Here is a 26,339-nt window from a genome sequence, read left to right as displayed (position 1 = left end):
TCTGATGCTAGGAGGGATTGCGGGTAGGAGGAGACGGGGACGGCAGAGAATGAGATGGCTGGATGGCATCACCGACTCGATGGACATGAGTTTGAGTGAACTCCGGGAGTTGGTGATGGACAGGGAGGCTTGGCGTGCTGTGGTTCATGGGGTCGCAAAGAGTCGGATACGACTAAGCGACTGAGCTAACTGAACTGAGCTAGTCTGTCTTGCCCACTAGAGTGATATGGTTAGGTTGGGGCCAACATTGTGCAGACAGCTTTCTAGCAGCTCACTAATTTCAACTGCCACCAAATAAAAAAATTACAGTCGGAATGCTTTTCTTCGTTACCTCTACGCTCCTTTTTCGAGTCCTCCACTAGGCGAAACCATCTGAGAGGGACCTTTGTCCCTCGGCGCTCTCCGTAGGTAACTGAGTTTTCATTGGTTGGGCGCGCTGTCGTCTTATCGCAGTGCGGCCGAGTTTTCCGGAGGCGCGGGGGTTCGCAGTTCGTTTTGCGTGGTCGGCCCAACCCAGGTTGTTAACGCAGATGGCTCAGAAACCGCTGCGCCTGTAAGTGACCCTCAGTTCGAAGCGTGTGTGTCTCTGTTTGTTTGTGTCTTTTGGAGAGGGTTTTTCTAAAGACGTGAATAAAGGAGGAAAAGCCTGGGGTGGAAGCCGGGCGGCTGCTGGTGAGCTCCTAACCCGTCTTTGCCTGGCAACGGCAGGCAGGCCTCTTCTGCCGATTGTTTTCGCTTCTGAAGAGGGAGACTGTTGTGTACAGTCGCAGAGAGAAGAGGAAGATGCCAGAGTCAGGCCTTCATGTTAGGCCTTCCTGGCCTCTGACATCATTTCCCCTTCATTTCTCCTTGCAGGATATTTATTAGCCAAAAACTCTAGGCATGGGCCCATTGATGGGCCCTGGGCAGGGTTCGACTGAAGAGAGAGAGAGGGCCTTTGCCCTGGCGCGTTTTTTCAGGGGGGTGGTGAGGAGAAGACTTCTATTCAGCCATTCATTCAACAGCATTGATTGAACAGTTGTAGTGCGCCAGGCACTGGTGCTAGGCATTGCACAGATGGAATTGCTGCCCTAATGGATCTTATAGTTTAGGGGAACAAATATTAATCAGAGAAACCAGATAAATGTTGGATTATGGTCCTGGTAAATGTCAGGAGGAAAGGGTTCACAGTTCTGGGAGGATTTATATAGGATATTTGAGTTAATGTGAGGAATCAAGGAAGCAGGGATTGAGCTTTGATTAATAGTCTTTTTTTTTTTTTGGTCTTTATTCCAAAAAAGTCACTGGAATGTTTAGGAACACCTTGGCATGATCAAATTTTCATTTTGGAAAGCGATTCTGGCTGCAGTTTGAAAAAAATATTAGAACCAAAGTAGAAGACAGTTCGTTCCGTTCAGTCACTCAGTCGTGTCCGACTCTTTGCGACCCCGTGGACTGTAGCCTACCAGGCTTCTCCGTTAGGACTAGGTAAATGAAGAAGAAACGTGCAAGGAATTCAAGGTCTGTTAAAGAGAGGACATCAACACGGCTTGGAGATGTTTGGTTATGAGTGCGAAAAAGTCAGTATTGTCTGGATCCTAGATTTCTGTTTTTCTTCAGTAGGATTGGAAACCGTGGCAAAGGGCCCAGATGAGGAGATGATGAGTTTTGAGGTGTCTTATGATGTACAGACTGGACGATGGCTGTCCCCCAAACAATGGTAATTCCATGTGACAACTGCTATGAAAGAGGAAGTGCAGGGTCCCGTGGGAGCATTAGGAATTTGTGACTGATAGGGACTGGAGGGCTTCCTAGAAGAGGTGGTGCTCCCAAGATAAATGAACATGCCAAATAATTTACTACAGAGTTTGCTCTGAAAAGCTATTTGGGTTTCTGAAGTTTTGAGAAGAGGACTTTCTGAGCTGGTCAGGAAGGCTTCAGAGATGTGGTTGGCCTTGAAAGATGGGAAATCTTTTAGATTCAAGATGGGTAGAGTGGGACTGTTAAGAGACGTCACCACCCCAAGGGAATGGCAGAGACAGAGAGAGTGGTCAGATTGACAGTAGAGAAGGTTTCTGTTTTGGAACTTGGAGAAAGCATTGGGGAAAGAGATCAGGGACTTGTGAAAAGCTGTCATATCTCTGGCTGTGGAGTTGTCTTAATGTTTTTGAGGAAAGAACATTAAGCTGTTGGCTTTATGTAGGATGGACAGGAAGAAAGGAAGGTATTAGAGGAAATGTAAGTATATTCCCTATGTTGTAGCCAATACCAGATTCATTATATTTCTCTCTGATTCTGCCTCTTCAGTAACTACAGGGCTCTCAGTTGCTCTGCCTCGTAATTGTCCTGAGGCATAGAATATAAAGAAAATTCCCCTTCTTTAAATTCTTTAACATGACCTTAGCATAGTACTTGGCATACTGCACTTAGCAAAACATGTTGTAGGTGCTCAGAGTGTGTTTGTTGAATGGATGACTGAAATCCTGTTCTAAGATAGTGGCAGTGGAAATGAAAAATACAAGAGGATCACAAAAGATACTTGTAAAAGGAATTGAAGAGACTTGATGACTGGATGGGGGATTTTTGCCTTTTGGTAATCAAATTGGCAGTAGACTTATGCACAAATCTTGGCAAGTGAGAAGAAGCTGGTTCAATTTTGGAGGAAATGATAAGCTAAATTTTAGATACGGTGAAGATAACTGGTGAGACCTTCAGATGGAGCTGCCCAGCAGTCACTAATAGTTCACATGCCTTGAACCCCTCAGGTAACCTCAGAGAGACTGGAACACAAATCTCCCTGATCCAGGAAGACTAGTATATATACCAAACCTTGCAGGCCAGTTTGTGTGTCCTGAACTGCTTTAACATTTATATGTTATTTGCAGCTTGGCATGTGGAGATGTCGAAGGAAAGTTTGATGCTTTATTCAGTAGAGTTCGAGCAATTCAGAAGAAAACTGGAAACTTTGATGTAAGATGTTTCTTTCTACTGCATTTAAAAATTTGATTGTTGTAATCAAACATATTAAAATTTGGGCTTCTTTATACATTTCTGGAACACCTACTCTCTTGTTAGACTGAGTTTCTTTTGTGACCTTGAAAATTTAGTAGCTGAAGAGTGGTATGGGAAAGGGGATGTGTTTACTGTAGACTTTTTTATACTCTTGAATTTGAGTTTTGTTACGTTATTACTTTACACAAAACTGAAAACAGACTAGCAAAACCTCCCTTCAGTTCAGTTTAGTCGCTCAGTTGTGACCAACTCTTTGTGACCCCATGAACTGCAGCACGCCAGGCCTCTCTGTCCATCATCAACCCCCGGAGCCTACCCAAACTCATGTCCATTGAGTCAGTGATGGTTGTGTCCAACCATCTCATCCTCTGTCATCCCCTTCTCCTCCTGCCTTCAATCTTTCCCAGCATCAGGGTCTTTTCTAATAAGTCAGCTCTTCACACAGAGAAGGCAATGGCAAGCCACTCCAGTACTCTTGCCTGGAAAATCCCATGGATGGAGGAGCCTGGTGGGCTGCAGTCTGTGGGGTCGCTAAGGGTCGGACATGACTGAGTGACTTCACTTTCACTTTTCACTTTCACACATTGGAGAAGGAAATGGCAACCCACTCCAGTGTTCTTGCCTGGAGAATCCCAGGGATGGGGGAGCCTGGTGGGCTTCCGTCTATGGGGTCACACAGAGTCGGACACGACTGAAGTGACTTAGCAGCAGCAGCAGCAGCTCTTCACATCAGGTGGCCAAAGTATTGGAGTTTCAGCTTCACCATCAGTCCTTCCAATGAACACCCAGGATTAATCTCCTTTTGGATGAACTGGTTGGATCTCCTTACAGTCCAAGGGACTCTCAAGAGTCTTCTCCAACACCACAATTCAAAAGCATCAATTCTTCGGCGCTCAACTTTCTTTATAGTCCAACTCTCACATCCATACATGACTACTGGAAAAACCTCCCTTAGTGATTCTGATTACTGGGTTTGGGAAGCACAGATCTATTTCATGGGTGTATGGTGTGGATGAAGTCAGACAATATATGTGCAGATGCTTCACAAACTAAAGAGCCCTGATTGTTGTGTACTATTGACTGCTGCTGCTGCTGCTACTACTAAGTCACTTCAGTCGTGTCCGACTCTGTGTGACCCCATAGACGGAAGCCCACCAGGCTCCCCCTTCCCTGGGATTCTCCAGGCAGTACTATTGACTACTGGACTCTAAATTCTTAGAGTACAGAAGAGTATTCTGGGTATGGGAATTATTTGTTCATTGGGCTAAAGGTTGAGTAAGACAACAAACAGGAAATGTGTTGTTTATTTCTATATCTCTCAGGGCACCTAATACCTGAGAGATACCTAAGTTTTGTATTTCACAGAGAGATTCTTCAAGGTTGATTTCTCCATTTTTTCCCCTGACCCTCTCATCCCCTTCACCAGCTTGTATTTGACAGCTAGAGAGCCAAAATTTAATAACTGGTAGAATTAGAGTAACTAATACAATTGTTAAAGAAATTATGTTTAGAAATTCTATAAATTAAGGAAAAAATTGGTTAGAGATAATTAAATAGGATAATTAGCCAATAATGTTGCTGTCAATTAATTATGTACTATTTGGTAGTTTTTTAAAAATCTCATATCTGTTTAAAAAACTCATTTTAGCTGCTGTTGTGTGTAGGAAATTTCTTTGGCTCCACTCCAGATGCTGAATGGGAGGAATATAAAACTGGCATCAAGAAAGGTATAGAATTTATTTTTCTTTTTAATATTTATTTGGCTGTGCCAGGTTTTAGTTGCAGCATGTGGGATCTAGTTCCCCAACCAGGCATTGAACCCAGGCCCTCTGCATTGGAAGTGTGGAGTCTTGGCCACTGGACTACCAGGGAAGTCCCCAGAACTTATTTTTAACATGATTTCTAACAAAGTTTTAAGGCTCCCTGATTCTTGCCAAGTTGTTTTTTACATGTTAGTGATTTAAAAGTTTGCCTTTGAGTTTTGCATTGATCTGGGAAAAATGTCTATGCATTTAAATGTTCAGATTTTTAATTTGATTGGATTTAGTTCCAGGAAAATAATTCTTTTCTCAGTAGGAAAGAATTGAATAATGCAACTGTATGTGTTCTTTCCTTTTTTACAGCTTTGATGTATTTTTATGAAGCTCTTTTGGGTCTGCTTTTCTAACTATACATTGACCATTCCTTCTAAGATGTGTTAAGCCTAGTGATACCATTTAATAATCAAGCCACAAGGTTGGCTCTAGGATGTCCTCTGTGGTGAGCATGTTCCACGTGGAGGGTTGCAGGCTTTACCTTCGCTACGAATGTTTTTCCTATGGGGAAGCAGTTCTCAGGTTCCCAAGCAGATCTGCTAACTAGCTAGTGTCATGTCTGTTTCTCTCACTAGCTCCTATTCAGACATATGTCCTGGGTGCCAATAACCAAGAAACAGTAAAATATTTCCAAGATGTTGATGGGTGTGAATTAGCTGAAAACATTACTTATCTGGGTAAGTGGATATTTTGTGTGTTTGTAATGAACATAATGTGTCCCAGGAATTAGTCTCCCAGGAAATTTGTGGCTGGATTCACCTGCCATTACTACCTGAGAGAATGGGGATCAGGGGGTTCTTTTCTAAAGTCAATGTCCATATGCTTAAGACTATGTCGTTTTTCCTCTGTTGTCTGGTGTCTCACACCTCTCCCCAATCTCCTTGTACTCCCACAACAATATGTACTGTTTCAGCCAACTAGAGGAGTAAACTGTTTGACTACAATGTTTGGAGTACCTAAGGTATAAATTGTGTGTGTGTGTGTGTGTTTTTAATTCCATATATGTGGTCTCACTGTGTAACATTGCTAGATACATACAGCTTATTTGTTAATTAGACTCCTAATTTCTATAGCTCTAGGTTTCACTGAGGTTTTAAAAAACTCAAGTTTTTAATGCTGGTCCTTGGGTTTTTCACTACTTTTTTGTCCTTTTTCCAATTCAAGGTCTACTTTTCAATTCCAGGTTAAAGTTGTTCCTCTGCAACCCCCTGAAACTCTTATAGTGGGTCCTTTCATTGTCTGGCTGTTTTTTTGTTTTGTTTTGTTTTTTAAAAAAAAAACACTGTCAAATTTTGCTTTTCTTCTTCCCATGCTCCCTCCTTCTACCACTACTGCTTCTTGCATCATTCAACTCAGTTTTTTCTAAAATGGCTCAACTATTCACATTTCCTCTCTCTTGGTCTCTCTTTTCTTTAGAAAGCTTCCACATTTCCTTTGCTGTAAATGCCCTTTATAGTTTTTTTTTTTTTATTAGTATGTGTATTCTTATTACTTTGTTCTTCTTGTTAGTATATGTGTTCCATAATGAGTCAGTATGTGGAAAGAGCCATGTGAGACTCAGTAGGTGAAGGGGAGGTGTAAGCTGATGGAACAAGGTTCCGGAGGCAACACAAAGGAAGAGAATCAAGGGCACAAGCCAGGAATAAATTGAGAAGATGGCAGAGTCTCTTAACTTTTCCTAAATAATTGCTCTTTCCTAATGTGTTCCTTCATTTGGAAGTGTCTGCCTTCATAAAGTGTACATCTATTCTAGACTATAGCTTACTCAAACTGGCAATTATTTTTTTTCTTCTCAGTGCCACTCCTGGTGTCTAGATTTCTTTTAGTCTCTATGGAGTCTCTAGAAGGCAGAAAGCCTTTTTCTGAATCAGTGCTTCCAAAGTTTTTTCAGTTGTGAGGCACCTAGAGCAGTCAGCGGAGAAGGCAATGGCAAGCCACTCCAGTACTCTTTGCCTAGAAAATCCCATGGATGGAGGAGCCTGGTAGGCTGCAGTCCGTGGGGTCGCTAAGGGTCGGACACGACTGAGCGACTTCACTTTCACTTTTCACTTTCACACATTGGAGAAGGAAATGGCAACCCACTCCAGTGTTCTTGCCTGGAGAGTCCCAGGGACGGGGGAGCCTGGTGGGCTTCCGTCTATGGGGTCACACAGAGTCGGACACGACTGAAGTGACTTAGCAGCAGAGCAGTCAGACTGTGGGCTCCAGCAGCTTCCACATAAGGAGAGCGCTTATGTACTGAACAGGAGTACTGTTGTAGCCATCCATCGTTGAGACCTGGGAGCCAGAAATGGACTTTTAAGAGAGCTGGGGCATGAAAGAGATTCATCACCAGCATGACATATCCTTCTGCAGCTTGACTAAAACTTTTCCATTTTTCTTTGAACCCAGGTCGTAAAGGTGTCTTCACTGGAAGTTCAGGACTACAGATTGTGTACCTCAGTGGGACAGAGTCCTTAAATGAGCCTGTCCCAGGTTACAGTTTCAGTCCCAAGGATGTGTCTTCACTGAGGACAATGCTGTGTTCAACGCCCCAGTTTAAGGGTGTTGATATCTTGCTTACCTCCCCATGGCCCAAGTATGTGGGGAACTTTGGGAATTCTTCTGTGAGTAGTGTTTGTTCAGTTGGAATTTCTAAAAGCAAATTGCAGTGGCTTAATTTGAGCTTTTTTTTTTGCTCTTTGAGTGTTTCAGTTCTTAGTTCCTTTCAGTAGAAATCTTGTGTGAATTTTTTCGGAATACTTAAAGCCTATTGGCTGATGAAAGCAAGTTGATCTTGTGAAAATACAGTTCACCAATGAAATTGCTGAAGTCTTAATTATAAATGAAAGTTTTTTAAGAATTGTTGTCTGCCTCAAGTATCCTTTCTTAGCCTTCTTAAGATGTTTTGAGGAGTCACTAATAGTCAGTGAAATATTCATAGCTAGTGGCAGCTTTGCAGTTTTATTTTTCCCTTTCCATTCCAGATTATATCTTTTTGGCTATTAAAATATTTTAAAAGCTGGAATCGTTATGGGAGTGAAGATAGCAATCTAAAGTTGGGACACAGTATGTTGAAAATTTAGTACTTCTTTAATGGGAAAGCTTTAATGTTGGAATGTATTGGACTGTGTCATTGGATTTGATCTATATATTTTTTATAAGAAGAAGATGTACACCAGGTTGGTGAGTGACAGCTCTCATGGGGAACTACGCTGGTGGAAAATAAGCCTAAGGAAGACCTTGAAAGATTGTGAGGGCAGAAAGCATCCGCTGAACTTCAGTGAAGGAAAATGTAAAGTATATTTAGGGAAAAAATATCAGTTCCTAGATGCAGAGTTATCAGTGATGATCCAGAAAAGGGCCTTGTAGACTGTTCTCTGTCAGCTTCAGCACAATATGTCTGTGACCAAAAAGGCCAACAAAACACCAGGCATTGTCAGGATCCTGGTTTTTGGAAGGATCCCCTTCTAAAAACCTGTGGTCATTCTGCCACTAGAACGTAAGAGGCAGTAGATTCAGAGAGACTACTAAAGTGATGATGGGAGGAAGGCAAGTGATACTCTATAAGGAAGAATGAAAAGGGGTGCTAAAAAAAAGTTTATAATTTTAGTTTAAAGTTGACTTTGGTGAAAATGAATAATCACACAAGATATTTATAGGGGAAAAAACAGCAGTCTCTAAGATACTAGCCTCAAGGCCAATTCACTCCCCTTCAGCAGACACCTGAAGGAGGCAAGCATAAGACAAAAGGAAAGTGTTGCTTTACTTAGTGGAAAATTAATTCTGATAATTTCTGTCTTTCCAGTTCATACTTTCTCTTAGAATGAAGTTCTAAGAGAACTTCTAAGAGAAAGTATGAACTGGTTATGGGTGAGAGGTCACATAATTTGTTGTTAATGGAAGCCCTAGGAATAAGCCTAACTTTTGACAGACTGAACCAGGGGCATGGTTGTGCCCTTCTGCAAGCCATGCCTTCCTTGACTGAAGCAAAATAGAGGGATGTATGCTTATGTGATGAAGTCCCTGAATGTTCTATGGCAAATATTCTGTGGATCCTGGGGGCCCTGAAAGCTAGCTTTTGATTTTTATCTTCTGTAGTGACTGTTAGTGTCTGCATTATCAGAACTACAGGAGCACAGCAAAGCAAATTATAGACACACAGTCTGTGGGCTCCAGAGAGAGAATATTTACCTTCCCAAATGAGATTTTAATAAATCTTGTTTTGGGTGTTTGTATGGAGGAGTAACCTTCCTCCTTAACTTCTGGCTTCTAACTATTGTTCCTATTTCTGCATTTGTAATTAGCCAATTTCACCTTCTGTGTTTGAGTTTCTTTGATTGCCATAGAGTGGAATTCATGATGCAAATTCTACTGCCACATTGTAGCCACATAAAAATTCCAAAGATATTTCAAAGTGTTGTGTTATATCTCTGCATTTCATGATAACTCCTAGATCTGTTAATGATGACTGAAATCTGTTTACTAGGGAGAAGTGGATACCAAAAAATGTGGATCTGCTTTGATTTCCAGTCTTGCCACAGGCTTGAAACCAAGATATCATTTTGCTGCTTTGGAAAAGACCTATTATGAGAGGCTTCCATATAGGTGAGTAGCATTCCATTCTTTTTGGTTTTTTGAAGAATTTGCTTGGATTTTTTGTGTAAACTTCTCCCTTTCATTTCAGCCATATTACATCTTGGTTTCTTTTAGTTTATCAGGCATGAAATAAGTGACTCTCAAACCATTCCACTTCTCTGAGTTTGGTTTCCTAATTTGAAACACAAAGGATTGACCAATACAGAGCACCTTGTAGGCTTAAGGCTCTGACATTACAGTGTTGTTTAATCATCATAGCTTGATGTATAGTAAGTCCTGTTTTGATCAGGTTAAACAGTGCTCCTTGTATTGTCTTAAACTCAGGGTAATTACCTAAGAAGCTTTTCAATTTAGGAATCAAAAACTTGTATCAATTTTTTTTTCTTCTTTTTTTTCAGTATAGTTTGGAGGTGGAGTTTTTAAAGGATATATTGTAGAAAAAAAACAGTGTTTTATAAGTTGTAGAGTTAAGTAAAGTTTATTGTGAATGACCGTCACTGTAAAGGGCATGTATAATCCCTAAACAATTTATACTTTTTTTTTTATTCAAAAGCAATATATGTGTTGTTGAAAGTTCAAAAAATATAGGTAAGCAAAAGAAGAATATAATGTGCTCTTTCCCTATAAATCCCACAGCCTGAAGTATAAACATAGATATTACAGATTTTTGTTTTATATCTCCATATATGCCTCCTGGAAAAACCTCTTCTTCTCTGAAACCATACACTAAAAACAGGTTATTGGAACAAGCCACTCAAAGGCAGTTCAACCTTTAAGGATGCAAATATATATTTCTCTGAAGAACATAAACCAGTGGCCAATAGGCACGTGAAAAGATGCTCTCACATCATTACCCATTAGGGTATTAAATTATATTACTACACAAAAGAAGAGAGAATAGTATAATGAACCCTCCTGAACCCATAACCTACATCAGCAATTACCAACATTTTGCCAGTTGCCCAACTCTTTTAAAATCAAGAGTTTTTTTGTGCTTTTCAGGTTCATTATCTCATTTTTTCTTAACAGCAGCCCTGGGAAGTAGGCATGATTATTCTACTGAATGGATGGGTAACATCTAAGATATTACTGGAGGTGATGCAGTGATGGACTTAGGCCTGTGCTGTTTTCATGGACCCATGGAGTCTACATATTTCATAATTGCAGATCAAAAGTAAAGTTTGTTGTTGGGAATTCATTGGCAGGCTAGTGGTTAGGCCTCAGTGCTTTCATTGCTGGGTTCGCTCCCTAGTCAGGGAAGTGAGAAGGCGCAAGCCTTGAGCCACGGCCAAAAAAAGGTAAAGTTTGTTGATAACCTGTTATCTTTCAAATGTATTACAGAAATCACATTGTTCTACAGGAAAATGCACAGCATGCCACCAGGTTTATAGCTCTGGCAAATGTTGGAAATCCAGAAAAGAAAAAGGTAAATGTTGAGTGTTTGGTGGTTGGTTAGTATTCATTGTCTGCCTGATAAATGTTTTCTCTTGCCCAGTTTAGGATTCAGATCTTCTCTTCTTCCCAACTGTAATGTCCCAGTACTTCAGTGACTTTATTCTTGTAATAATATGGTAATGAAAGGTCAGTTTCCTTGGATCCTTTGTAGGAGATTTTAGGGAAGGGTTTGGGAAAATAGGCCCAGTGGAACAAAGGCAGATTTTCAAATGAGTTATGTTCCTTTCTTCCCACATCCTTGTGGTTGTCTCTGTGGGTATTTTTCAAGAGTTTGACATCAGGTGGTACAAGGTTGTGTAGCTCAGTCAGTAAAGAATCTGCCTGCAGTGCAGGAGAGCCAGGTTGGAACCCTGGGTTGGGAAGATTCCCTGGAGAAGGAAATGGCAACCCACTCCAGTATCCTTGCCTGGAAAATCTCATTGACAGTGGAGCCTGATGGACTGCAGTCCATGGGGTCGCAAAGAGTCGGGCATGACTGAACCACTAATACTAACTTGGGAAAATAGGCCCAGTGGAACAAAGGCAGATTTTCAAATGAGTTATGTTCCTTTCTTCCCACATCCATATGGTTGTCTCCGTGGGTATTTTTCAAGAGTTTGACATCAGGTGGTACTATTGCTTTGCGTCTTTTAGCAACTTCATTTAGCCGAAATAATAAAATCTTCCCAAGGATTTACCTAAGCTCTCCTTGGCTTTGGGCAGTCTTAGTGATACCTGGAATCTGGCTTTATACTGGAAAACTGTGCAAGTGAATGAAAGAGAATATACCAGAAAAGTGTATATATTGGTTTTCTCACTTCCTTGAGAGCATTTCTGCTTCATTTAGGCCAAAAGCCAGGATATTGTGGATTGGGACAGCTAAAGATTAGAACAGTCAAGTGGGAAAACAGATAAATTATCTGAAGATTTTCTCACTTTAATAGGCCATGAACAGTGTACATGCAAAATATAAGCAAATACCTATTTTGTTTTTTCCATAATAGCTCAAACTTTGGGGCCCAGGGCATTCTTAGCAAGTTTTGATTTGTAATTTCTTTTTTATTAATAACTTATCTGCCTTTCCTCCCTTCTTCCTTCCATCCTTTTTTTAAGACTGAGTATCACTTACAGTATTTTTAGTCTGTTTTACTTTTAGGGACCTATTAGCCTTAGCCCTAAGCAACGCATACTTCACTCAGAGTATGCACATTTTGAAATCGGCAAGTATTATTAAATTCATCTCAAAATTTTGTTCCAGTTTACACCCCCACCGGCAGTGTATGAGACTGTTTTCTGTCTACATTCTCAAAGTTTTTATTGACATTTTTGCCATCCTGATAGAAGAAGGTTGTGTGTCAGTGTTAATTGGTTGTATTTCCCTGATCAGTAGTTAGGTTAAGCATCTATTCATATCTCATATAAAGTTTTCAATATTTGTGCTGTCTGTCCAAGATTCTAGATATTTATATGTTTAGTTCCTTGCTACTAATCCCTAAGAAAATTTATCTTCATAAATAGCAGAAATTGTGTAAAATCAAAGGAAAACACTAAGTTGTTTTTCATTGGAAAAAAAACAAGGGCAGTACAGTGACTATTGACAAAATACACAAAGATAAAGGACTGAGAGACAGAAGCAATTTGTCTTCAAGGTTCATGGAGCAAATCCCTCTAGGCCTTGTAGTGCTAGTTGTTTTGTGTAAGGTCTGGGCTTTATTAGTTGCTTATTACTTCATCGGCCCTTGGTTAGCCCCTGCGGAGATCACCGAAGTGGCATTGTTATGGATTCTCTGAACTACGGATAGGCTGGTTGCTGCTCTTTAGTTTTACTCAGTTTCTGAAGATTTTTGTGGAATTTTACAATCCAGGAAGTTGGTTATATTTGCATAAATAGTATGCAAATAGTAATATTGTTATTCTTTTTCCAAAGTATCTTTATGCATTCAGTATTGTTCCTATGAAACTAATGGATGCAGCAGAACTGGTAAAACAGCCACCAGATGTCACTGAAAACCCTTACAGAAAATCTGGGAAGGAAGCATTCACAGGAAAGCAAACTCCTGCCCCTGAGGTGGGTTCTGATTGAGAGGTGACATTTTCTGGGCATGATTACCCATTATAGGTGTCTTTTCCCTGGTTATAGTTTAGTTCATAAGGCAAGTTTAATCCCTAGAACCTTAATCTCTTTTTTCCTCCTTTGGGAAATTGTGATGGTGATTAGAAACCCTTAGTAGATTTCCAGTAGGATCAATGTGTGTGTGTACATTTAATTGTAGCTTGGGGTTAACAGTTTTATATTTTAAGTCTTTCATTGTCTAAAGTTGGTTCAAATATTGGGGTTACACATATAAAGTCTTTCCTGTCTAAAGTTAATTCCCTGTTCCTAACTTTTCAGGCAAGGATCCAAATGCTTGGTAGCAATGTAATTTGTTATTTTATAATGAGTGGTTGGTCAGGAAGCAACAGTTAGAACTGGTCATGGAACAACAGACTGGTTCCACATCGGGAAAGGAGTACGTCAAGGCTGTATGTTGTCACCCTGCTTATATAAATTACATGCAGAGTACATCATGAGAAACACTGGGCTGAAGCATAAGCCGGAATCAGGATTGCCGGGAGAAATATCAGTAACCTCAGATATGCAGATGACACTACCCTTATTGCAGAAAGCGAGGAACTGAAGAGCCTCTTGATGAAAGTGGAAGAGGAGAGGCAAAAAGTTAGCTTAAAGCTCAACATTCAGGAAACTAAGATCATGGCATCTGGTCCCATCACTTCGTGGCAAGTAGATGGGGAAACAGTGGAAACGGTGCCTTACTTTATGTTTTTGGGGCTTCAAAATCACTGCAGATGGTGACTGCAGCCATGAAATTAAAAGATGCTCCTTGGAAGAAAAGTTATGACCAACCTAGACAACATATTAAAAATCAGAGACGTTTCTTTGCCAGCAAAGGTCCATGTAGTCAAAACAATGGTTTTTCCAGTAGTCATGTATGGATGTGAGTTGGACTATAGAGAAGGCTGAGTGCAGAAGAATTGATGCTTTTGAACTGTGGTGTTGGAGAAGACTCTTGAGAGTCCCCTGGACAGCAAGGAGATCAACCAGTCCATCCTAAAGGAACTCAGTCCTGAATATTCATTAGAAAGACTGATGCTGAAGCTGAAAATCTAATACTTTGGTCATCTGACGTGAAGAACTGACTCATTTGAAAAGACCCTGATGCTGGGAAAGATTGAACGCAGGAGAAGGGGACAACAGAGGATGAGATGGTTAGATGGCATCACCAACTCAGTGGACATGAGTTTGAGTAAACTCTGGGAGTTGGTGATGGACAGGGAGGCTTGGCGAGCTGCAGTCCATGGGGTCACAAAGAGTCGGACACGACTGAGCGACTGGAACTGAATTGAACTGAATGAGTGGTAGTAGTAGGTCAATAAGATGTACTCTGAAGAGATTTCTTAATAGCAGACTTTTCTGAAATTCATATTCCTGTCACTCAAGCAAGGAATGTCAAGTTCCCTTACTAGTATGAATGGTCTGCTTTCTTAGACTTTCTTTATGAGCAGCCTTGTATTTTTTTAAATTAAAATTCAGTTAAAGTCATTTGATCTGTGAAATTGTAAGACTACTACAGCCCTACTGAGAGAGGGAAAGGGATTTGGGTGCGATCATGCTATTGTGTTTCAGCAAGAATTGCTGTATAACTTAGATTTTAATTCCCTTTTCCAAAGGGATGAATTTGGTAGCTTAGATAAGTGTTACGAGATGTGACTGAGTCCAGGCATCAGGACGGGGAAACTATTTTGCTTCTTTAGATTAGGCAGAAAGGGCTGGGAGGAAGGTAACAATGTTCCCTTGTGTGTGATGATTGGCTACTTGCTTAAAGTTTAGTTTAATAACATTTACTCTTCTATTGGCTGTTCTAGGAAGAATCAGCCTGCCAATTTTTCTTTGATTTAAATGAAAAGCAGGGAAGGAAGCGTTCATCTACAGGCAGAGACAGCAAGTCTTCTCCTCACCCAAAGCAGCCTCGCAAACCTCGTAAGTACCTTGGTTTCTGCGGGCAATAATGGTTATTTTGGGTCTTGTTTGGGAAGCAGCATTGCTCAAAGGGCCTCTTCTGGCAGAAGATCAATAATAAAAACAAAAGGATGCAAAGATGGCCTGACTTCGACGCTGTCTGAGGCTATTTCTGTAAGAACTATGGAAAAAGTTCATTTCCTTCACATCTGTAAAACAGAAGGTTAAGAGCCTACAAAACCAGTGCAGGTTTAAAATAATAATCAAAATGTTAGCAAAGACAGCTGTTAATACATTGGGATCTTCTTTTCCACCCACTTGTTTCAAAGATGAAGAAGTTGACTTTGTAACTCCTAGGGTCATGTGACTAGCTGGTGGCATGACTGGAACTAGAAATGGGGCTCCAGACACCCAGTTGAATGTTCTCTTATTGCAGTCAGTTGCCAGTTACATGCTATGTTTATCACTTGTAGATCACCTGCCTGTGGACTGGATACAAATTCAGAACGTCTATAGACATTTAGTTCATTGATAACGGCAGTAGGGGCGGGGGTCATAGTGGGAGCACAGCAGAGCCACTGTGGTAGTAGGGTGTACATACAGTGTTTTTAGGACAGAGATCAGACAAGGCTGAGTTCTGTCAGTGGTTGTGTGCTGTAATGCTTGGACCATGGTAACATTTGTCTTTCTTCCACGTGAAGCTCAGCCTCCAGGACCCTGCTGGTTTTGCCTTGCCAGCCCTGAAGTGGAAAAGCATTTGGTGGTCAACATTGGCACACATGTGAGTTACTTCCATGAACCTCTTGTAGAGAGGAAGACACCTGTTTCTTTTCTGTTGACTTTATGGAGTCATGATTTACATATAAAATTTACCTACTTTAAGTGTGTAATTCAGTGACTTTTAGTAAGCTTACTGATTGTACAAACATCACATAATACAGTTTTAGAACATGTTCATCACTTCAGTAAGGTTCCTCATGCGCATTTCCAGTTAATCCCCACACCCATCCTCAGTTCCAGGAAACCACTCGTCTGCTTTGTTTTCGTTTCTGTCTGGATGTTTCCTATAAATGGAATTGTAAAACATCTTTGCATCTGGCTTCTTTTACTTAGCATAGTATTCTTCTTATTCATGTTGTAGCATGTATCAGTTTTCTATTCCTCCTTGTCAACTGGTATTCCATTGTATGGATAGACTACATTTTTTCTATTTAGTCACTAAATGGACATTTGAGTTGTTTCCCGTTTATGGCTATTAGTGAACATTTGCGTACATGTCTTTGTGTGAACATATGTTTTTTCTCTTGGATGGCCCTAACCTAAGAAGTGGAGTTGTTTGTCATTTTATGTTTAACTTTTTAAGAAACTGCCAAACTATTTTTCAAAATAGCTGCACCATCTTGTTTTCCCACCTGCAATGTATGAGGGTTCTTGTTTTTCTACATCCTCCCCAACATTTGACATTTTCTATCTTTTTGGCCATAGCAACTGTAGCAGTTCTCTTGTGGTTTAGTAGAATCAGTTTCACAAGATTCCTCCCCCTTTCCCTCCTCTCTGACAAATAGGTATGGATTTCCTAGGGTGATGCTTTTATGAAATTCTTGAACTTTATATGTTTTTATTCCATACTATTTGGGGATGATGAGTTGCTTTTTTGAATTACCATTTGAAACAAAGATTTTCTTTGTCCCTGAAAAGGAGTCCTCTGTTGCCTATACACTCATATTTGGCTAAAAGTGTTGATATTCTTTTTTGTATCTTCAGATTTTAAAACTTGAGTTTATTAATTTTTATCTATAGTAACTATGTAATGGTGGGAACTGATTTACACTAATTATAAAAGACGAAAGTGATAAGTTCTCAGTTTTGCCTAGTAGTAGAGGACTCTTGCCTGGAAAATCCCATGGACGGAGGAGCCTGGTAGGCTGCAGTCCATGGGGTCGTGAAGAGTTGGACACGACTGAGTGGCTTCACTTTCACTTTTCACTTTCATGCATTGAAGAAGGAAATGGCAACCCACTCGAGTATTCTTGCCTGGAGAATCCCAGGGATGGGGGAGCCTGGTGGGCTGCTGTCTGTGGGGTCGCACAGAGTTGGACACGACTGAAGTGATGCAGCAGCAGCAGTAGAGGATATAACTTCCTAATCTTCCTAATGACAGGAAGACTCACATCCACATTTCTGGTCTGGGTATCTGGGAACCCAAGATGATAATTATAAGATTGCTGGGTAAGCTCTGAATCAGACTATGACAACTGGATGATCTTGAGAAGGATTTTATTCAGGCTGTGGAAAGTTCTGATGGACTACGTGTGTCTCTCTGTAAAGTCATCCTATTTCAGATTTCCCCAAATACTTTTCCTTGGACATGACTTGCTTAGATATTAAATAATACTCATTTTTGACCCTCATTCTTCTGGGATCCATATAGACCATTATCCGTCTTTTTCATTCACTTAGAATGAAAGAAGCTTAATTTTCAGAGTTACAGTTGCACCCTAGTCACCCATGACTAGAAATGGCTATTTTCCAAGGCTCCCGAGGATAATATATACAGATCATTTCGTAGTGTGTGATGCTTTTGCAGGCAGATACTTTCATCCATTTTTAATTGATTTATTCTGATTTTGTTTCCTGGGGATGACCTTTTTTTCCTCAGCTTATCCTGATAATGAGGGCCTTTTACTGGGGTATGAGCTTAGGGGAATTTCAAGGAAAACTCTTTGCTTCTTATCTTGACCTGAAGTCAAAGGGGCAAAAAGCATGTCAGATTTTTATTGTGGACCAGATAGGAGGTCACATGATGATTTTAGCTTAGAGCTTACCTACCAATCAAGTTTACCCATACCTGCACTGTCCTTTGTTGGTAGAAATCTCTTGCGAATATCTGGTGACCTGTGGCTGAGGACTTGGAGTCCCCTCTCTGCAACCACTCCTTTTGATCCCGTCATTACTTTTTCCCCTGGCTTTTCTCTGTCGTTGACATGCCTTCCCGGAGAAGGAAATGGCAACCCACTCCAGTATTCTTGCCTAGAGAATCCTGTGGACAGAGGAGCCTGGTGGGCTGCTGTCCATAGAGTCACACAGAGTCGGACATGACTGAAGCAATTTCGCATGCATGTGTGCATTGGAGAAGGAAATGGCAACCCACTCCAGCGTTCTTGCCTGGAGAATCCCAGGGACAGAGGAGCCTGCCGTCTATGGGGTCGCACAGAGTCGGACACAACTGAAGCGCCTTAGCAGCAGCAGCCATGCTTTCTTCAAGGGGTATACATAGAAGTATGCTAATGACCCATGGGTTTAAATAGGTAAAAGCAGATGCAGGCTGCTAAGAGTCCAGAATAAGTACTGTGAAATCCATGCATTTATGGGAGAAATACTCATTCAGGTCCTACTTATATAGATAAAATTAGAGATGAAGTCAAGTACAGCACAGATTAGAAGTTGAGAGCTTGAAAAGCAGGAAGGAGACTGGGCAATTTTGAATCATCACAAAAACTAGAAGGTACTGCCTTAGGGGTGCTGTTTAGACTAGAAGCCTTCAGTAGCTTCAAGGCACATTACAGTATAAAAACTGCCATTTATGACTAACCCTCTGACATAAAGGCTAGAAAATATAATTTTCTAGAGTAACTTTTTAAAACAAACACAATCACATTGGTTACTACACTTTTTTTTGTTTTTTTCTTTTACTGTTTTATTGCTTATGAGGTTTTGATGAATGTTAGTCATCTGGAATATTAACTCTGTAGATGTGTTCAATCCTCTGTACCAAGGAGATCAAGGATGATAATGCTTTAGTTTGTTGCTGTTACCTATCTTGTCTTTCTGTTGGGCTTTCTCAGTGTAGATGAAAAATAAATGACTCTTTCCTTCAGTCTTAACTTTGAACGCTCCACACTAAAAGTATACTTTGGATTGTTTTTCTAAAGCTCTGGTACCTTCATTTGCCTGGCCCTTTCTCTGCTCTCTTCCCTTCAGAGTATGTCTGAGTGGCAGAGCAGTCTTGTGTGTTTGGGTTTTGACAGAAATATTTTTAGTTGCTGTTTAGCTGTCGACAGCCATTGATGGAAACCATAGTTTTCTTTGGATGTACCTGAGTTTGAAGTTTCTTCTTCTTCCTTCCCCATTAGGTTATGTTTGCTTTCATTTTGTAAAGGTCAGTGAGCAACTTAAGGCTGTAGGGACATTGGAGGCTAATCATATCATCTTAGCCTTTTTCCTGAACCCAGGAAGTGTATTTATTGGTGGGATTAGGTGTTACTGTAGGGGAAGTGGTTCATTTGAAATCAGAAGTGGTTCCTTTGAAATCAGAAGTGGTATCTTCCTGTGGCTGAGAGTGATAGTCACTGGAAAATTGTTAAATTGTTTCAAGTTTGGAGCCTGGGAGGAAAAACGAAGTTTGTTGTTCTAGTCTGCTTCAGCTCTGGTGTGTTTGTAGCCAAAACCAGTCTCGTGTGCTGCTCATTTTTCCCCAGTTCATTTGATAGTTGCATAGAAATTTGTTGCCTCTAACCTCATCCTTTAGCAGGTACTTGACAACAATGTTGTTATAACCTCTAAAATCAAATTTTTTTTCAGAGGAGAAGTTCTGCTGGTAGCCTCTGGCACACTTTCCCCACCCCCTTGCAGCTCATACTTTGTAGAGGCTTTTCTCTGAAGAATCACACATGCAGTACTGAAGTCTCACTTCTATGTGCTTCTTCTTCAGTGCTACCTTGCCCTGGCCAAAGGAGGCTTATCTGATGACCATGTCCTCATTCTGCCCATTGGACACTACCAGTCAGTGGTGGAGCTTTCAGCAGAGGTGGTGGAAGAGGTGGAGAAGTACAAGGCTACACTGAGGAGGTTCTTTCGGAGTCGAGGCAAACGATGTGTTCTATTTGAGAGAAATTATAAGAGCCATCACCTGCAGCTACAGGTATGTGATCTCTGTCCAAGAGCTTGGAAGGGCCTGGATATTGGTAAATATTTAAATAATGTTAATTTTTTTGAAATATAGTTGACTAAAAATATTGTATTAGTTTCAGATGTACAGCAAAGTGATTCAGTTCTTGTATATATATAAAATATTATTTTCCATTTATGGGTTATTACAAGATATTGAATATAACTCCCTGTACTAGGTTCATCTATTTATGTCACTGCAAATGGCAACAGTTCATTGTTTTTCATGGCTGAATAATATTCCCTTGTGTATATATACAGCATTTTCTTAAGGCAGTTGTCTGTTGATGGACACTTGGGTTGTACTGTAAATTGGTGAAGCCGTTATGGATAACAGTATAGAGGTTTCTCAAAAAACTAAAGCTAGATCCTATGATCCAGCAGTCTCACTCCCGGCTGTATATCCAGAAAAGACGAAAACTCTTAATTCAAAAAGATGCACACACCCGTTTTCATAGCAGCACAGCTAAGACACGGAAACAATCCAAGTGCCCGTCAACAAATGTTAATACTTAATGTTAATAAATATTTAAGTATTTGATTCTAATATAAGATTATGTATTTAAATAGTTGACTTAATACTTTAAAAATTTAGGATGAACTTTCATGTTAATATTTAAATAATATTCATTTAAAAGGTTATAGTTTCTGGTGATAGCTCCAGGGACTTCACAGGGAAGTGCATAGTCAGCACAACTGACTAGCACAGGTAGTAAGTGCCTTGTTGAGAAAAGAAATGGATAGTTCAGGAAGGTTCCAAGAAAGATTTGGCCCTTGACAGTTAAGAGTTTGGGAAGAGAGTGGGTATTTTGTGTGAAGCTTAGCATGAGTGACAGCTCACAGGTAGGAAGCAGTCTCAGGTCTTGCCTGGGGCTACCAGCTCAGAAATTCAGAGACTGTTTTGGGTAATTTGATTGTCATTGTGGTGGTTTTATTTCTGGCACATTTGTTAAGTTTTCAAATGGGCCTGACTCTGCCACATATATCATATAGGAGCTGGCAAAGGCTTGATGGCAAAGAGATCTCTTTCGAGCCTTTTCTGCATCAGAGACGGCCTCCCACATGTGAAAGGCTGTCTCGTAAGTTTAAGTCCTTACAGACAGGATGACATAGACCTGTCTGGCCTGAGGAAAATGTCTGCTGAGGGGTGTTCCTCTACCCCTGTGATGGATTTGCTACATCTCAGAGACTGTGCAGGAGGCACAACCTCTCTGAGACCTGCACAAAGAATTTCTCCTGTCTCCTCCACCCACCCCCACACCCCAGGTCATTCCTGTGCCACTCAGCAGCTGTGCTACTGATGACATTAAAGACGCCTTCATCACTCAGGCACAGGAACAGCAGATAGAGCTCCTGGAAATCCCGGAGCACTCAGACATCAAGCAGGTAAAACAGGAGCGGAAGGTGATATTCCAGGAGAAGTATTGGGTTTCTAGCCTATAGAGCCTGAGGTACTCAGAGGCATTCAACAAATGTTAAATAGGCAGATGACAATTTGGTACTTGAGCATGGGGTATTGATTAGACTAGAGATGAAGATTATATTATAGCAGTTCCTTAGTGCTTTCCTGGGAAGGGCAAGAAATTAGAAATTTCCTAAGGCAGGAACTTAGGAAGGTAGGTGCCACTGGGAGGATCTTTGTAATATCTGCCAGTGGCTTTTTAAACTTTAGTTGTATTAAAGTTCTTGTACTGCTAAATTCTTTGCCAAATTAAAGCTCTTAAGAGATGGGCTGGGATTTTCGATGTTTAAAGTACTATTTTATGTCCTCATATGACTCTGTTTATGTAGATTGCACAGCCAGGAGCAGCATATTTTTATGTTGAACTTGACACAGGAGAGAAACTTTTCCACAGAATTAAAAAGAATTTTCCTTTGCAGTTTGGAAGGTTTGTATATTTTTATTATTTTAAATGTGTTTTCACTAGACCTACTCTGAATAAAGTAGTGGGCTGCATGATGAGTTAAATAAAAAGCCAAACAAGAAATAGTCCTTGCCCTAAGGAACAAATAGTCTTAGGGCAAGTCAGATACTTATGTATATGTAATGTACAATCTACAGTAATGTAATGTAGAACGTGGAAAGTACCATAAAAAAGTTTTGAGGAACAATGTACTTTCGAAATCCAGAGAAGGGAGAGCCCATTTCTGCTTGATGGAAGGCATCATGAAAGGGCTGAAGTTGAGCCTGAGAGAGAGATTTAGAGGGTAAACTCTGGTGCGTAGGCATTCTAGCCCAAGGGAGGAAAATGCTACTATGAGCACGTGCTGTATGCCAGGCACTGTGCCAAGAACTTTCCATGCATTGCCTCATTTAATCTTTTAAACTCTGTATGGTAGGTACTGTCATCCCAGTTTACCAGTCTGGAGAATGAGACTCTGGAGGAGTGCCCAATAGAACTTTCCATGATAATAGACATATTCTATAAATCTACACTGTCCTATACAGTAATCCCCAGCCCCATTACTGGTGATTACCGAGCACTTGAAATGTGGCTGATGTGACTGAGAAACTCAATTTTTAATTTCATTTAATTAATTATGATTAAATTTAAATATATTAGGCTACTGGCTTCATTGGGCTTCCCAGGTGGCTCAGTGGTAACGAATCTGCTTATGCAGGAGTTGCAGGAGACGTGGCTTTGATCCCCTGGAGGAGGAAAATGCAACCCACTCCAGTATTCTTGCCTGGGAAATCCCACGGATGGAAGAGTCTGGTGGACTACAGTCCATGAGGTTGCAAAGAGTTGGACATGACCGAGCATGCAGGCACACTGCACAGTGGCTTTAGTATGGACAGTGTGGCTCTAGAGTGGTGAGGTAGCTTGTCCATAGTCACAGTGACCTGGCCTGCTGGACCCCAAAATTGAGGTCTTAACTCATTATTCTGCAGTGTCCTAAAGATTTGGATGAGGCTTCATTTCTGTTCCTCACATCATGGAGAGTATGACTGCAAAACAGTACAGGGAGTGGTATAAATTAGGCAGAGACTGAAGGCAGGAATTTGCTATCAAGAAGAGATTATGGAGGGTAGTTGGAAAAATGTGCAGGACAGATTATCTGGTGCTGGTGTCTGTGTTTTGCAGTGGTTTTCTTCCCTAGTTAGAACTGAGCTTTGAATCAACCTTGAACCATTTTTGGGCCAATTTGGAAAGCCTCTAAGAGATTGCCACCAGTAGATAAGTCTAGTAAATATAGTTGTCTACATTTTGAATGATTTTATGCTCTTGATAGTTGGTTGTATTTTCAACACTGAGTATTTTTCAAAGTAGTAACTTACAGGTGATAGTGAAAGTGTTCGTCACTCAGTCATGTTTGACTCTTTGCCACCCCATGAACTGTAGCCTGCCAGGTTCCTCTGTCTATGGGATTTTCCAGGCAAGAATACTGGAGTGGGTTGCCATTTCCTTCTCCAGGGGATCTTCACAACCAAGGGATCAAACCTGCGTCTCCTGTGTCTCCTGCATTAGCGGGCAGATTTTTTACCATCTGAACCACCAGGGAACATAGCATTTTATAGTTAACACAGTACTTGAGAAGACATCTTTTTTCTCCTGCTGTACAAGAAGTGAAGAGGTAGGCTCATAGTTTGCCCAGAGAATAAGAACTTGAGCTTAGGTCCTTTGACTTTTAGAAGACTGTGATTTGTTTTTAGCCTTTCTATTTACTGTAGCTTCAAAGTGGAAAATGAACCAAACAAATGTACAAATAGGGTTATTTCTAATAAATCAAAATAAGTAAAAATAGAAAGCAGTGGCATTTAGAAGACAGCTTGTGTGAGAAGTGATTTTGTTGACATTGAGCATGTGGTATTGTGCCTGTATAGACTTGAGGGCACTAGAAAGAGGCAGAAAGTCAAATTGTGGTATGATACTAGGTGCCTGACTTTTCACCCTGCCCTCAGCCCATTAATGGCCTGAGATAACAAAACTAGAGTTTGAGGCAGGATGTAATTACAACTAGTTTGGTGCTTTGATTGTGTTATCTTCATACATCAGAAAACCCTTATTTTGCATGTCATAGGCGAGGAAGTCAAGACACAGAGATGAAGTAATCTGTTCTTAGACAGCAAACGGCAGAGCTCGGAATGGAATCCAGTCTCTTATCTTTCTGATTGCAGGGCCTGCCCTCTTTCTACTATGTCATGTTGATTCTCTAGGTACCAGTAATGTAGTTCCAGGTTGTTCAGAGGAATTTGAGGGGTTAGAGAAGAGCTAAGACCTGGGCTACTCAGTTTAAAACAGATGTGATTTTGAGAGACAGAATGGCAGAGATAGCGAAGAGAACATGGTATGAGCAAAGTTAGAGGAATTTGCATACCTTTTTTGGGTGATGCTGAGCAGAACTCTCTGGCTGGAGAGGAATCGAAGGTTTTGGACTGATACTGTACATTTTGACTTCTTTGTGCTCTTTTTGCAGGGAGGTCCTGGCTAGTGAAGCTATCCTTAATATTCCTGACAAGTCTGACTGGAGGAAGTGTCAGATCAGTAAGGAAGAGGAGGAGACTTTGGCTCGCCGCTTCCGGAAAGACTTTGAGCCCTTTGACTTCACTGTGGATGATGACTGAGCAAAGGGAAAAAGCACTTTATGAACTTCACAGGATATAATAGCAGCCTGTTTTTTAAGAAACAACAGTCTCCCATGGGGACTATTTCCCTGCCTCGTTTTTTTGTATTCCCATGGAACCTGCCTGTAGCAAGAGGCCTAAGATTGAACATTTTGGGGGAAAAGTCATATTTTAGGATGAAGATCTTGTGTTAAAAGCGTATCTGTCATCCAGTTCCAAGTAGAGCTTATGTTTGTCAACATTTTCAAAAATATTTAAACTATTATAAAATCCAAATGCTTTTTCATGGTTGAGAAGTGTCTTGTGTTCATGTTACCTGTAACTATTGAAATGAAGTAGTGTGTGTGTATAGTAGGAGGGACCAGGGCTTTAGGTCCAGCTGTTATCCCAGGATCTCATAGGTGGCTTCTTACCAAGCAACCCAGGATGGAGAAAGGACCCAAGACCTTTGCCATTTTTTTCCTTATAGAATTCATCTTGCTGCTACTGCTGCTAAGTCACTTCAGTCGTGTCCGACTCTGTGTGACCCCATAGACGGAAGCCCACCAGGCTCCCCCGTCCCTGGGATTCTCCAGGCAAGAACACTGGAGTGGGTTGCCATTTCCTTCTCCAATGTGAGAAAGTGAAAAGTGAAAGTGAAGTCACTCAGTCGTGTCCGACCCTTAGCGACCCCACAGACTGCAGCCTACCAGGCTCCTCCATCCATGGGATTCTCTAGGCAAGAGTACTGGAGTGGCTTGATAGAAAAGAGCTCATTCAGTCCTTCAGCAAATACTTAACTCCTCTGTACTATACATTTTTCTAGACTCCAGGAGTATAGCCATGTCCCAACATGATTTCCTGTTGTCCCAGAGTTTACAGTCTAATTGGGAAGAGAAGGGGCAAGATTTCTGGAAAGATGAGTTTTCCTTTACCAAGAAGTGAGCTTTAGTTGCTGTTTGATAGTTACAAATTCAAGGTGCTCTGGATTGCTGATAGGGTTTGGGGGCTTACCAGGATATAGGCCACAGGTGAAGTTAAGAGAATGGATGAACATAGATAGGCTGAATATAGTTGAAAGCTGAAGAAGACTACCTGAGAAATATCAGTACTTAAGGAGTTCCTGGAAATTCAGTGATCCAAGAAGTACATGGAAAAAGAGGCGAGAGAGTGATCACAAGAGAATGCTTTATCTTAGAAGCCGAAGAAGAATAACTGCTCCTATACACTGGGCACTTATGGCCCAGACACTTACTTAATCCTCATAGGATAGCTATGAGGTAGGTATTATTACCTCTGTTTTACACGTGAAAAAATAAGCTTGCAAGCTTCAAGATGATGGAGCTGAAGGTAACCAGCCAGGATTTTTTTTTTTTAATTCAGAAAAACCTCAAAAAGTGAACTATGGGAAACAACCCAGTTCCTGCAAAGATGGCCACTTAAGGGTCTTCAGCATCCCTTTGTAGCCCTTCCAAGTAAGAATTACAGGAGTGTCAGACTTTATTTTTTGGGGCTCCAAAATCACTGCGGATGCTGATTGCAGCCATGAAATTAAAAGACGCTTACTCCTTGGAAGGAAAGTTATGACCAACCTTGATAATATATTAAAAAGCAGAGACATTACTTTGCCAACCAAGGTCCGTCTAGTCAAGGCTATGGTTTTTCCCGTGGTCATGTGTGGATGTGAGAGTTGGACTGTGAAGAAAGCTGATCGCCGAAGAATTGATGCTTTTGAACTGTGGTGTTGGAGAAGACTCTTGAGAGTCCCTTGTACCGCAAGGAGATCCAACCAGTCCATTCTAAGGGAGATCGATCCTGGGTGTTCATTGGAAGGACTGATGCTAAAGCTGAAACTCCAATACTTTGGCCACCTCATGCGACAAGTTGACTCACTGGAAAAGAATCATGCTGGGAAAGGTTGGGGGCGGGAGGAGAAGGGGACGACCGAGAATGAGGTGGCTGGATGGCATCACCGACTCTGTGGACATGAGTTTGAGTGAACTCCTGGAGT

The 26,339-nt window shown here is 41.0% G+C and overlaps 1 protein-coding gene and 1 non-coding gene across 3 annotated transcripts; both read left to right on the top strand.

Annotated features, from left to right (window-relative positions):
- The first annotated feature begins 423 nt into the window (after positions 1-423).
- CWF19L1 (CWF19 like cell cycle control factor 1) lies at positions 424-24,631 on the top strand. 2 transcript variants are annotated; one of them, XM_055424885.2, is made up of 14 exons: positions 424-553; positions 2,865-2,949; positions 4,640-4,718; positions 5,381-5,482; positions 7,197-7,411; positions 9,274-9,392; positions 10,725-10,809; positions 12,745-12,885; positions 14,742-14,856; positions 15,537-15,616; positions 19,547-19,756; positions 21,049-21,168; positions 21,574-21,671; positions 24,202-24,631. In XM_055424885.2, the coding sequence occupies exons 1-14, from the start codon at positions 531-533 to the stop codon at positions 24,347-24,349; spliced, it is 1,620 nt and encodes a 539-aa protein (XP_055280860.1). In that variant the 5' UTR covers positions 424-530; the 3' UTR covers positions 24,350-24,631. The 2 variants fall into 2 exon arrangements, with proteins under 2 accessions (XP_055280860.1, XP_055280861.1); XM_055424886.2 differs by lacking the exon at positions 21,049-21,168.
- Positions 20,701-20,848, top strand: LOC129556056 (small nucleolar RNA SNORA12). Its single transcript, XR_008685896.2, has one exon. It is a non-coding gene; the product is annotated as a small nucleolar RNA SNORA12 (small nucleolar RNA).
- Positions 24,632-26,339: the final 1,708 nt, after the last annotated feature.

Source organism: Moschus berezovskii, chromosome 12 (assembly GCF_049115385.1).
Source record: "Moschus berezovskii isolate FMDL1 chromosome 12, NW_MosBer_1.0, whole genome shotgun sequence".
Taxonomy (NCBI): Eukaryota; Metazoa; Chordata; class Mammalia; order Artiodactyla; family Moschidae; genus Moschus; species Moschus berezovskii.
The sequence above is the reverse complement of the archived record's forward strand: the minus strand, read 5'-3'. Positions and strand labels throughout refer to the sequence as shown.